The 14350-nt window shown below is 40.3% G+C and overlaps 1 protein-coding gene across 4 annotated transcripts in view; it reads right to left on the bottom strand.

The window, feature by feature from the left end:
- Positions 1–5857: 5857 nt before the first annotated feature.
- The window catches only part of phka1a (phosphorylase kinase, alpha 1a (muscle)), a 53671-nt gene continuing 45178 nt past the window's right edge, over positions 5858–14350 (bottom strand). For all 4 annotated transcript variants that reach the window (XM_029754510.1, XM_029754511.1, XM_029754512.1 and 1 more), the window contains 4 exons: positions 12126–12287; positions 8777–8830; positions 8358–8558; positions 5858–7701 (listed from right to left, as the gene is read on the bottom strand). In XM_029754510.1, the coding sequence (XP_029610370.1) occupies positions 7528–7701; positions 8358–8558; positions 8777–8830; positions 12126–12287 (591 nt within the window). In that variant the 3' untranslated portion in view covers positions 5858–7527. The remainder of the gene's footprint in view (positions 7702–8357; positions 8559–8776; positions 8831–12125; positions 12288–14350) is intronic.

The raw sequence follows: 14350 nt of genomic DNA, 5'->3' as shown, positions 1-14350 counted from the left end.
CTCCCTGACAACCCAGAGAGGTTTAAATATACTACCTGTGTCCTGGGAAAGGGCATTTTCCTCAGGGTAATTCTACTATGAGGTGCAGGTGAAAGGGAAGATTATGTGGAATTTAGGAGTGGCCAGAGAGTCCATCAAGAGAAAGGAGAAGATTACACTGAGGCCTAGGTTTGGATACTGTGATTCTGAGGAATGGCGATTAGAGGGCAGTTGTTGACAAATATTTCCTCCTCTCTCTGTCAGAAGCCCCAGAAGGTGGGGGGTGTTTGTGGATTATGAGGAGGGTCTGGTCTCCTTCTATGATGTGGAGGCCAGGTTCTCTGATCTACTCCTTCACCGGTCAGACCTTCACAGAGAAACTCTATCCATACTTCAATCCAGGCCATAATGATGGTGGCAAAAACCTGTTAATCATCACACCTGTCAATCAAACAGGATGAGTTTTATGGTCCGTTGGGATAGAAACTCATCAGTAATATAATAATAATAATAATAATAATTTTACTAATAATAAATGATATAATAACTCGTTAGCTCTCAGTTAGTGAGTCATAAATAGGATATTAATGCATTTGAAGTCGGAACAACTCTTCAACCAATGAGAGTTCAGCTAGATTTTAGCCAGATGGCTAAGTTAGCTTGCGTTGATAATGTGTCAAACTACAGCCAGGTATGGTTCAAACTGCTTCATTATTCACATTATTAAGGTTGTGTACATGGCTGTGTTTTACCATCTTTTGATCGGAAAGGTGAAAGTTCAGCGATGGAATGTCACAACTGGTAAACTCTGGAATCATCCTCCTGTTCTGGAGTCACTTGGAATACAGACTAGATTTAGTGGTTATTTATGACTCGGGAACTCTGACCTCCCAGTTTCCGATAGTATCCATGCCAACACACCAATAACGGCTGCTGATTAATGACACAGGCCCAAAGAGTATTTCTCAGATTCTATTTTGTAGTTCCTAATAAATCAAATCTAATATTATTTGTCACATTCACTGAATACAACCTTACCGTGAAATGCTTACTTACGAGCCCTTAACAGTGCAGGTTTAAGAAATTGAGTTAAGAAAATATTGACAAAATAAACATTTTAGACATTTAATCGTTTTATAGTCTATTCTAAATCTGAAGCAGAGATTCACTGCTGTGGTCTGATGATGAGAGAGATGACAAGACTTCACTCAGACAGTATCTGTACAGGTGCACAGGTTAGCTTCACACTGTTAACAACCAAAACAACTGAAAAGTTGAGCCTCTCGCTTCAACTCTCTTAGTTGTTGTGGAAATGGACCCACCATACTGTTTACTTTCTGCATCTATGTCATCGTGAGTCAAGTAAAAACATTTAAAAAGACCTTGTTGAAAGGGCAACTGCACTTCCTGGCCTCGTTCTAGATTTGGTTCATTAAGAAATGCTAGTGGCCATGACTGAATTCAATGAGAGTTGGGTTTTGCAGTGTGGTTTGATGTGGGCTTCTCGTGTGTTTGTTCAAGTGGAAGAGTTAGCCAAATGATTTCACCAATTAGCTTCTGCCAGCGGTGTGCGACTGTGGCAAAATTGGTTTGACATTGGATAGCCTATATCTGGAACTAGTTAGGGACTGTCAATAAATTACACAATGTAAATGAGACAATATTTTCATGTTGCACACCTTTTAGTTCTCATTAAATGCTTTCAGTATTTGTATATGAATTTCTACAACTTATAGACTAGCGGAATTCTAACATATTGTCCCATGTTCATTGTGTTATTTACCGATTGTCCCTAACTAGTCCCATAGAGATATCCAAAGTCAACGCAAATTACCACTCCGAATTGATGATTACTTGTGTGCTACCAGCTGTGGGCAGGATTTGAAACAAACCATAATGTTCATTTACATTGTGTTGTGAATAGCCTAGTCAATATGACCCGAGGACTCTCCAGCCTCCCAACATGACTCCGGTAACACTGAAAACAAGGAAGAAGCGGAAGGAGGACAGGAAGAGGCCCCAACCACAGCTAGAGAGCAGCACAACCCAGTCAAAGGGAGGAAGTGAAGGTTGCAGGTAGAATGTATGCACACATTCCTCTGCCGGAGGTTCACCTTATATGGCGACACACCCATTGCACTCAAGCCCTGGGTTAGAGCCGTTGGACCTGTCTGATGGCAGGTGGGCCATGAAGCCAATGATTGTCATCACATACAAAGGAAACAATGTGTTACCTGACATTATGTAAATATCACATGCAAAGGAGACAATGTCACGTGTAATGGAGAGAATGTGTTGTGTGGCTGTAGTTAAGGAGGCTTGGGCAGAAAACATTTCTAAATAGCAATGTAAAAGATAAGAGATTGATGCATTAGAAGCTTGAAGATTTTGGGGCAAGGTACGAACAGAACTGAATTACTATTGTTAGAAGCTACTGCATTGTTTTCAAAATCAATAAAATCTATCAGTTGTGAGGCTGTGGAATAAAAAGAGAAGTGTTACTGGTTGTCATGAACTAGTTAATTCATCTGTTGAATAAAGTCCTGAGAAGTAAAGTAGTTGGCCCACGGCCAGACCTTATTGTGGGCTTGAGCAGGAAGCTACAGGGGAGCTACATGGTAACTGTAAACAGAACACTAAATGTCCCTGGGAGTCTAGCCTGTAAGGTTTTCGTCCTCCACCCAGACAAAGTGCTGAACCCCTGTTTTCAGTTAAGAATGAATTCAGCTGAAATCCTATACCCAGGCCTTAGCGAGTTATACTAGGTCACAAACAACCCATAATCAGTATTGTTAGGTTCTAATTCTCTACGGACACTATGAAAGCTTAACCAAGTTTAATTCTTCCCAGAGGATCAATACAGCTGCATTAGACAACGACATATTCACACAAGCACTGATATTTAAAGATGAGTCTCCTCCTACACATCTGAACAGCCAATGCATCTCTGTTGCTAGACAGAACCTTAGTGATATCTGTTCTTCCTCACTTCATCTGACCTCTGCCCCAAAGTGCTCACTCCTCCCCAACTCACGGCTGTTACGGTGACTGGTACCAGACTGTGTCTCTTCTCCTCCCAGAGGATCCCTGAAGGCTAACAATAACATATCATGACATAATGTAAACATTATACATGACCCTCTCTTCCTCAGTGACATGAATAAGTATATTTCATATTCTCAGAACCCAACAGGCAAGCAGGGATAGAACAAGAGGAGTGACCCGGTTGATGAAAACAGCTTAGGGTAGGAAGACAGGGAGGCCCCCTCACCTGGAAAGAGATTCATACCGCGGGATAATCCAGGCCTACGACGGGTGGTGGGAGTTGACCCAGCCTGTGAGGTCAAGAGAAGATCCACAGGAAAAGACTACCCATGAGTGAGTGAAATTAGTAGGTCCGTCTGGGAGGCGGCACCTCGACAGTTGTGATGCAGTCACCACCACAAGTCTCACAAACACTGTTTTGGACGAGACTGACTTTATGACCAAAATAATCCTATTTACACTTTGTATTGAATTCAAATGTTTCTGATTCATATCAGATGCCACATAGGCTTTTTCTAAATGAGAAATTGGTTTGAAGGAGCAGTTGCTCTTTAAAATACTGTAGCAACCTTGCAATTCTTGAGCACAATTATTATTTTGATAAATGTGAAAAGTGGCATCAATTAAACATTTAATTAAATTAGTATGGCCATAGCATATTTTGATGTATTTTACCTACCGTGAATATAATGGTTTGATTTCTAAAAGGGTGTTATTTCATTTGAATGAGGAATTTTTCATCCTGTATCTTTTATGTTAAAACTAATGTCTGTTGAATGAATGAAGTTATTTTCAATATAAATGCTCTCTAATCACCTGCTATGAATACAATGTTTTAATGTCGTACATATCCATTTTGTTTATGGAAGGTTTGTCTTACTGTATAATAGCTGTGTGTGAGCGTGAGCATGTGCGTGAGTGTGTGAGTGAGCAAGCGTGTGCGTGTATCTAGTCTGTGTGTGTGTGTATCTAGTGTGTGAGTGTGTGTGTGAGTGAATCTGGTTTTAGCTGTATAGGATTAACAGTCAATTTGTTAATACATTTTATTTGAGAATTTTCTTACATTCTTCTTTCTTGTTTTTGGAGAGTGTATGATTATGTAAGATGTGATTAGACAACCCTGTTTATTGATTGAGATATCAATTAACATCCGTGAGCCTTAGGCCCAAGCAATGTTTAGAAGACATTTCTAATGTTTCATCAGACCTGCTGTGTCCAATGAGGCTTATTTTAGCCACCACTAGCTAACAATCAGTAGAAGTGAATGGGGCATGTTTTCTTTTTTTAAATGGCAAAATAAATCTGTAACTAGGACTGTTAGCTAAATGATTTCACCAATTAGATAACAACCAATACAAGTGAATGTGGCATGTGACATCAAACCAAATATGAGATTGATTTGATGTTTTGGTCACGTGCCACATTCACTTCTATTGGTTGTTAGCTAGCATAGGCTTGTAGTGGCTGTTTAGAGAAAACCCAACCATGGATTAGTTGTAAAAGCCCTCAAATCGGCACTCAATTGAATGAGTTTGACACCCCTGCATTAGAGAATGAGCAATGATGCGGTGGTAGAAAGAAAATAGGTGGGTAAATGCTGTTTGCTGTGAATCAAGTAATGCTCCCTGTATTTTCAATGCAGTTTTCTGTGAAATATTGGTAAACACTACACGTCGAGGCTCCAGAGTGGCGCAGCGGTCTAAGGCACTGCATCTCAGTGCTAGAGGAGTCACTACAGACCCTGGTTCCAGGCTGTATCACAGTGGTCTAAGGCACTGCATCTCAGTGCTAGAGGAGTCACTACAGACCCTGGTTCCATCCCGGCTGTTTCACAACCGGCCGTGATCGAGAGTCCCATAGGGCGGAGCACAATTGGCTCAGCGTCATTCGGGTTAAGGTTTGGCCGAGGTAGGCCGTCATTGTTAATAAGAATTTGTTCTTAACTGACTTGCCTTGTTAAATAAAAGGTTCAATGAAATGAAAACACTGATAAATCAGACATAACTGGTTTACATACATCAGTAACATGCATTTGTGACTATGAACAAATCACACTACAATGGCTCCTCACAACAACCTTTAATATTCCATCTAGATGATTTATTTTATTGTCAAATACAGTGATCCTTACGTACAGATACAGTAAAACCTTTCAGTAGCCAATTACATTGAGGTTACCACCATCTACTGTGAACATATATATCATTTTACAGACTATTCAACTCATCAAGGTGCCAATCTCGTCCCTTTTTATGTGAAGGATTTTATTCCAATACAAATTGCACTTTTTAAATAGGAGTAAAAACTGACATTTGAGTTTGTTGCGCCGCTAAAATGGCACCCCATTCCTGAGCTATATAGTGTAGTGTATATACAGTGTACAAAACATTAAGAACACCTTCCTAATATTGACTTGCGTTGCAGTTCTCGACATACCTAAACCAGTGTGCCTGGCACCTACTACCATACCCTGTTCAAAGGCACTTAAATATGTCTTGCCCATTCACGCTCTGAATGGCACACAAACACAATCCATGTCCCAATTGACTCGAGGCTTAAAAAAAAAATCCTTCTTCAACCTGTCTCCTCTTTATCTACACTGATTGAAGTGGATTTAACAGGTGACATCAATAAGGGATCATAGCTTCCACCTGGATTCACCTGGACAGTCTATGTCATGGGAAGAGCAGGTGTTCATAATGTTTTGTACACTCAGTTTATAGTTTTATGCACTACATAGAGAACAGGGTGACATTTGGAAACCACACCTTTAGTTACATTCATTACCGTTTGTTGTGTTGGCTCACGTTTAATCAGATCGAATACTTGCAAAGCTAATTACATTCATTTAATCTTTATAAAAGTTGGGCTTGTAAAAAATAAGTCACAAAAAAAACAATTCTCGAATTAAGTAACTTATCAAATCTACATCGTCCTCTTTTTGCATATTATGTTATACTTTCTGCCTTGTATATTAGTAAACAAAAAACAGCAACTGTGAAAATCCCCAAAACAGCACAACACCTTTATAATACAGCATATGGCTTTTGAGGATCAGAAACAAAAATGTCCCATAATTCACACTGGCAATAAAACCAAATGTTTTCTCAAGAAAAACATTCAGACTTTTACACAACCCAGGCAGCATCAGTTTAAACAGTGTTTTCCAATCCTGGTCCCTGGGACCCAAGGTGCACGTTTGTTATTGTCCAAGCACTAATACACCTCAATCAGTCAAGTGTGTTAGTTCAACAACAGAAATGCACACCCTTTTGGGTCCCAAGAAACACTGAGTTACAACATCTATCAAATTGAGGCACACCTACCAGAAATATCAGAAGACTATACATTTGTATAATTCTTTTTGGTAGTCAAGTCATATCAACAAATCAAATAATGTAACTGTAAACTGCCCATGATAACCCTCTTATAGTTCTCAATTACTAGTTATCAATGACTAGTTACCAGTTACTTACTAGTTATTAATGACCTGTTGTCAGTTATTAGGTACCAGTTACTTACTAGTTATCAATGACTAGTTATCAGTTATTAGGTACCAGTTACTTACTAGTTATCAATGACTAGTTATCAGTTATTAGGTACCAGTGACTTACTAGTTATCAATGACTAGTTACCAGTTACTTACTAGTTATCAATGACTAGTTATCAGTTATTAGGTACCAGTTACTTACTAGTTATCAATGACTAGTTATCAGTTATTAGGTACCAGTTACTTACTAGTTATCAATGACTAGTTATCAGTTATTAGGTACCAGTTACTTACTAGTTATCAATGACTAGTTATCAGTTATTAGGTACCAGTGACTTACTAGTTATCAAGTAATAGTTAGCAAGGATTACAGGACCCTAAGGGGCCTGGTCGATGTAGTACACTATATATAGGGATAGGGCGCTATTTGTCTGACCAAACAAAGACAGTGTGTTGTCCATGTTGGATGCAAAAATCTGCCAGGCTGGCCCAAAAAATGATAACAAACGAGACCCAATGAACACTCAAGTAAATGCTTTTTAAGTCTAACAGTCAGATCACACTCGTGTTTGTGTTTGTGCGTGTACATGTCCATGTTGGTGTGTGTGTGGATGGCAGTGTCTGAAATCTGTCATGCCTCCTACTTACTAAAACTACATATTGTGTACTGACAGTACTACATACCATTTAGAACGTACTGGTTAGTAAAGACATATGCAGTAAGCAACAAATATCAACATACTAATTATCTAATGCGCAATCGGGCTTGTTTCCACCATTCATTCATTTCTGTAGAGCGCCGTCCCCTATTCTGATTATCAGCTGTTGTCAAACACAAGTGGGTGTGAAAAGACGATTGTCTCCTTCAATAGCGAATTCTACTAGACGAAAGCCCAAATTAATATGACAAAAAATGTCAAATAATATTAAACGTTCTACTTTCAACATACCCCAAAAAGCCTCCCCTTTAGAACGCAGGTACGGGTATTCTGACACAGCCAGCACGTGTGTGTCTACTGCAGGGCACAGGAGCCGCTGGGCAGAAAGTCCTGGACATAGACAGCCACAGCCCTGGTGAGGTATGTCATACTGCCAAATCGTCCACTAGGGGCGCTGTCATACAGCAAGCGACACACTCCTGTGGAGGGGTCTCTCTCTAAGATCTGCTCCTCTGCTCCCAAGTCCTTCTGTAGAGGAAGGGAGGGAGGGACTTTAATTTAAGAAAGAAAAAAAAAAATGGAGAAAAAAAATAAGAAAGAAAGCAAAGAAGAAATGAAAGAAAAGCAGGAAAGGAAAGAAGGAAAGGAAAAGGCCCATCTAGTACTGGTTGAAAAAATTAACAGAACCCACCTGTTCATAGTAGAACAAACCAATGCAAGCCCACCCACCTGTTCATAGTAGAACAAACCAATGCAAGCCCACCCACCTGTTCATAGTAGAACAAACCAATGCAAGCCCACCCACCTGTTCATAGTAGAACAAACCAATGCAAGCCCACCCACCTGTTCATAGTAGAACAAACCAATGCAAGCCCACCCACCTGTTCATAGTAGAACAAACCAATGCAAGCCCACCCACCTGTTCATAGTAGAACAAACCAATGCAAGCCCACCCACCTGTTCATAGTAGAACAAACCAATGCAAGCCCACCACCTGTTCATAGTAGAACAAACCAATGCAAGCCCACCCACCTGGTCATAGTAGAACAAACCAATGCAAGCCCACCCACCTGTTCATAGTAGAACAAACCAATGCAAGCCCACCCACCTGTTCATAGTAGAACAAACCAATGCAAGCCCACCCACCTGTTCATAGTAGAACAAACCAATGCAAGTCCACCCACCTGGTCATGGTAAAACATGTCGTTGGCGATGTGGACGATCTTCTCTACATGGATGATGCTGCCCACGCTGTCTATATCCACGTCTGCCAGCATGGTGAGAACTAAGATGGCCTCCACCAGTAACTGGCGGTACTCTGGCTGGGGCACCCGGTTCAGCACCGTCTCCACGTGCACCGCAAACTTGATCTCATCTAAAGTCATCTGGGGTGTGGCGGGGGTCGGGGGAGTGGAGGGATGGGAGATGGGAGGGGATTGGAGAGAGAGGGGGAGTTGGAGAGAGAGAGAGACTTTCTGAAGTCAGGAAGTACAGTTGTCTCAATAGAAAATGATTCCAATGCATGATCAGTAGTCATCTTTTTTTTTGTACATAATTTCTCAACAGAGGCATTTCTAATCAGCGCTGTGATTGGACGCCTTACCTCCCTTGTCGTTGAAGATGGTAGAACGAATCCTTCTATGGACAGACCATGACACTGCAAAACAAAGCAATTCCTTTAATGACTGAATGGGTTACAATCAGACCTGGGTTCACATACTATCAACATAATACTATTACCATACACAATATGAATATATAATACTATACACAATATTAATATATAATACTATACACAATATTAATATATAATACTATACACAATATTAATATATAATACTATTACCATACACAATATTAATATATAATACTATACACAATTCAATATTATATTAACATTATATATAAAATACTATTAACATAATACTATTACCATACACAATATTAATATATAATACTATTACCATACACAATATTAATATATAATACTATTACCATACACAATATTAATATATAATACTATTACCATACACAATATTAATATATAATACTATTACCATACACAATATTAATATATAATACTATACACAATTCAATATTATATTAACATTATATATAAAATACTATTAACATAATACTATTACTATACACAATATTAATATATAATACTATACACAATTCAATATTATATTAACATTATATATATATAAAATACTATTAACATAATACTATTACTATACACAATATTAATATATAATACTATTACTATACACAATATTAATATATAATACTATTACTATACACAATATTAATATATAATACTATACACAATTCAATATTATATTAACATTATATATATATAAAATACTATTAACATAATACTATTACTATACACAATATTAATATATAATACTATACACAATTCAATATTATATATATACAATACTATTAACATAATACTATTACCATACACAATATTAATATATAATACTATACACAATTCAATATTATATTAACATTACATATATAAAATACTATTAACATAATACTATTACTATACACAATACAATATTAACATTATATATAAAATACTATAATTGGGTAGAACCCTAAAGGGGATTCTAATCCTATAACTATAAAACAGTAAACATGAATGACGCAGCCCCCCCCCCCCCCCCCCCCCCCCCCCCCCCCTCCTCGGGCCAAGTAGTGACAACAATTCAAGCTCAAAACAGGAAAGGAGATACTCTTGTTCAAAGTTTGGAATTTCATTTGTTGATTGCCATAGTGCCGCCTCATTCACCCAAGTTGAGTCAAAACCGTGCCGTACGAAATTGAAAGCAGATACTTCCACACAGGTGTTGTGTCTGAGTTAATTAAGCAATTCACATCCAATCATGCTTAGCGTCATGTATAAAAATGCTGGGCAAGGCCATTATGTTGGCTACCATGGCTATGCCCCCATAGGATGATTATGCCCCCATCTACAGGTCATGAGTGGTCACTGAATGGTTTGATGAGCATGAAAACGATATTAACTGTATGTCACGGTCGGCTCAGTCACCTGATCTCAACCCAGCTGAACACTCATTGAAGATTCTGGAGCGGTGCCTGAGACAGCGTTTTCCAACACCATCAACTAAACACCAAACGATGGAATTTATTGTGGAAGAATGGTGTTGCATCCCTCCAATAGAGTTCCAGACATTTGTAGAATCTATGACAAGGCGCATTGAAGCTGTTCTGGATCGTGGTGACCCAACGCCCTATTAAGACACTTTAGGTTGGGGTTTCCTTTATTTTGGCAGTTACGTGTAGATTATAAGGTAATTCTAATATATACATTATACCATGTTGTTATAATATATATTATATAACTCAGCAACGTCCCTGTCTTTCAAAGATAATTAGTTAAAAATCCAAATCACCACAGATCTTCATTGTAAAGGGTTTAAACAATGTTTCCCATGCTTGTTCAATGAACCATAAACAATTAATGAACATGCACCTGTGGAACGGTCGTTAAGACACTAACAGCTTACAGACGGTAGGCAATTAAGGTCACAGTTATGAAAACGTAGGACAGTAAAGAGGCCTTTCTACTGACTCTGAAAAACACCAAAAGAAAGATGCCCAGGGTCCCTGCTCATCTGCGTGAACGTGCCTTAGGCATGCTGCAAGGAGGCATGAGGACTGCAGATGTGGCCAGGGCAATAAATTGCAACGTCCATACTGTGAGACGCCTAAGATGGCAGGGTGGACAGTCGATTGTCCTCGCAGTGGCAGACCACCTGCACAGGATCGGTACATCCAAACATCACACCTGCAGGACAGGTACAGGATGGCAACAACAACTGCCCGAGTTACACCAGGAACGCACAATCCCTCCATTAGTGCTCAGCCTGTCCGCAATAGGCTGAGAGAGGCTGGACTGAGGGCTTGTAGGCCTGTTGTAAGGCAGGTCCTCACCAGACATCACCGGCAACAACGTCACCTATGGGCACAAACCCACCGTCGCTGGACCAGACAGGACTGGCAAAAAGTGCTCTTCACTGACGAGTCGCGGTTTTGTCTCACCAGGGGTGATGGTCGGATTTGCGTTTATCATCTAAGGAATGAGTGTTACACTGAGGCCTGTACTCTGGAGCGGGATCGATTTGGAGGTGGAGGGTCCGTCATGGTCTTGGGCGGTGTGTCACAGCATCATCGGACTGAGCTTGTTGTCATTGCAGACAATCTTAACGCTGTACGTTACAGGGAAGACATCCTCCTCCCTCATGTGGTACCCTTCCTGCAGGCTCATCCTGACATGACCCTCCAGCATGATAATGCCACCAGCCATACTGCTCGTTCTCTGCGTGATTTCCTACAAGACAGGAATGTCAGTGTTCTGCCATGGCCAGCAAAGAGCCCGGATCTCAATCCCATTGAGCACATCTGGGACAGGTTGGATCGAAGGGTGAGGGCTAGGTCCATTCCCCCCAGAAATGTCCGGGAACTTGCAGGTGCCTTGGTGGAAGAGTGGGGTAACATCTCACAGCAAGAACTGGCAAATCTGGTGCAGTCCATGAGGAGGAAATGCACTGCAGTACTTAATGCAGCTGGTGGCCACACCAGATACTGACGTTACTTTTGATTTTGACCTCCCCTTTGTTCAGGGACACATTATTCCATTTTTGTTAGTCACATGTCTGTGGAACTTGTTCAGTTCATGTGTCAGTTGTTGAATCTTGTTATGTTCATACAAATATTTACACATGTTAAGTTTGCTGAAAATAAACGCAGTTGATAGTGAGAGGACGTTTATGTTTATGTATACATTGTTATACTAATATATACATTATATAGTATATACACACACATATACATAATTATACTAAACAATATATATACACTGTAATACTATACTAAATATACTTATACTAAATATATATTGCAAGGTAAATCCAGACCTTCTGCAGAATCTTCCAGACCTTCTGATAGAAGCCTATGGGGACTCTGTTGAGTGCTCCGTCTAGACGTCTCCTACGCAGCCATTGGCCGTGCCTCGTATCCTTGACGATGGACGTGCTCACTGGAACGTCCAGAGACTCTATGGAGGGGAGCCTGTACCTCTGTGACACACACACACACACACACACACACACACACACACACACACTCTGTAGCAACGTTAACCCAACACCTAGTAACCTCGTCAAGAGGTCCCCACCTCCTGGCGTAATGTTTAAGGTGTTGGCTTCACAGTTGCTTGACCCCGGTTCGAGTCCCGGTCGGGGCTACCCACCAAATTCGCTACAACACAAATATATGCATACATATACAGTGAGGGAAGAAAGTATTTGATCCCTGCTGATTTTGTACATTTGCCCACTGACAAAGAAATGATCAGTCTATAATTTTAATGGTAGGTTTATTTTGAACAGTGAGAGACAGAATAACAACAACAAAATCCAGAAAAACGCATGTCAAAAATGTTATAAATTGATTTGCATTTTAATGAGAGAAATAAGTATTTGACCCCTCTGCAAAACATGACTTAGTACTTGGTGGCACAACCCTTGTTGGCAATCACAGAGGTCAGACGTTTCTTGTAGTTGGCCACCAGGTTTGCACACATCTCAGGAGGGATTTTGTCCCACTCCTCTTTGCAGATCTTCTCCAAGTCATTAAGGTTTCGAGGCTGACGTTTGGCAACTCAAACCTTCAGCTCCCTCCACAGATTTTCTATGGAATTAAGGTCTGGAGACTGGCTAGGCCACTCCAGGACCTTAATGTGCTTCTTCTTGAGCCTCCTTTGTTGCCTTGGTCGTGTGTTTTGGGTCATTGTCATGCTGGAATACCCATCCACGACCCATTTTCAATGCCCTGGCTGAGGGAAGGCGGTTCTCACCCAAGATTTGAAGGTACATGGCCCCGTCCATCGTCCCTTTGATGCGGTGAAGTTGTCCTGTCCCCTTAGCAGAAAAACACCCCCAAAGCATAATGTTTCCACATCCATGTTTGACGGTGGAGATGGTGTTCTTGGGGTCATAGGCAGCATTCCTCCTCCTCCAAACACGGTGAGTTGAGTTGATGCCAAAGAGCTCCATTTTGGTCTCATCTGACCACAACATTTTCACCAGTTGTCCTCTGAATCATTTGGATGTTCATTGGCAAACTTCAGACGGGCATGTATATGTATTCTTGAGCAGGGGGACCTTGCGGGCGCTGCAGGATTTCAGTCCTTCACGGCGTAGTGTGTTACCAATTCTTTTCTTGGTGACTATGGTCCCAGCTGCCTAGAAATCATTGACAAGATCCTCCCGTGTAGTTCTGGGCTGATTCCTCACCGTTCTCATTATCATTGCAACTCCACGAGGTGAGATCTTGCATGGAGCCCCAGGCCGAGGGAGATTGACAGTTCTTTTGTGTTTCTTCCATTTGCGAATAATCGCACCAACTGTTGTCACCTTCTCACCAAACTGCTTGGCGATGGTCTTGTAGCCCATTCCAGCCTTGCGTAGGTCTACAATCTTGTCCCTGACATCCTTGGAGAGCTCTTTGGTCTTGGCCATGGTGGAGAGTTTGGAATCTGATTGATTGATTGCTTCTGTAGACAGGTGTCTTTTATACAGGTAACAAACTGAGATTAGGAGCACTCCCTTTAAGAGTGTCCTCCTAATCTCAGCTCGTTACCTGTATAAAAAGACACCTGGGAGCCATAAATGCAAATCAATTTATAAAATGTTTGACATTTTTTTGTTGTTATTCTGTCTCTCACTGTTCAAATAAACCTACCATTAAAATTATAGACTGATCATTTCTTTGTCAGTGGGCAAACGTACAAAATCAGCAGGGTATCAAATACTTTTTTCCCCTCACTGTACAGTACCAGTCAAAAGTTTGGGCACACCCACTCATTCAAGGGTTTTTCTTAACTTTTACTATTTTCTACATTGTAGAATAATATTAAAGACATCAAAACTGTGAGGGAGACCTATACAGTACATATGAATATATAAATACATACGAATATAATGTATGCCCTATGGGCGGGAGGTTGTACCTCTGACAGAGACATAAAATATACATACTGTATACATATCACGTTAAGCCAATGAGAGATTAACCATTTCAACTGCAAAATGGCATTTTCGCTTTGATAATTACAATGAGTTAGGATGTAAACTGGAAA

The sequence above is a fragment of the Salmo trutta genome, chromosome 5, assembly GCF_901001165.1.
Source record: "Salmo trutta chromosome 5, fSalTru1.1, whole genome shotgun sequence".
Taxonomy (NCBI): domain Eukaryota; kingdom Metazoa; phylum Chordata; class Actinopteri; order Salmoniformes; family Salmonidae; genus Salmo; species Salmo trutta.
Note: the sequence above shows the minus strand (reverse complement) of the source record. Positions and strands in the feature narration are given on the sequence as shown.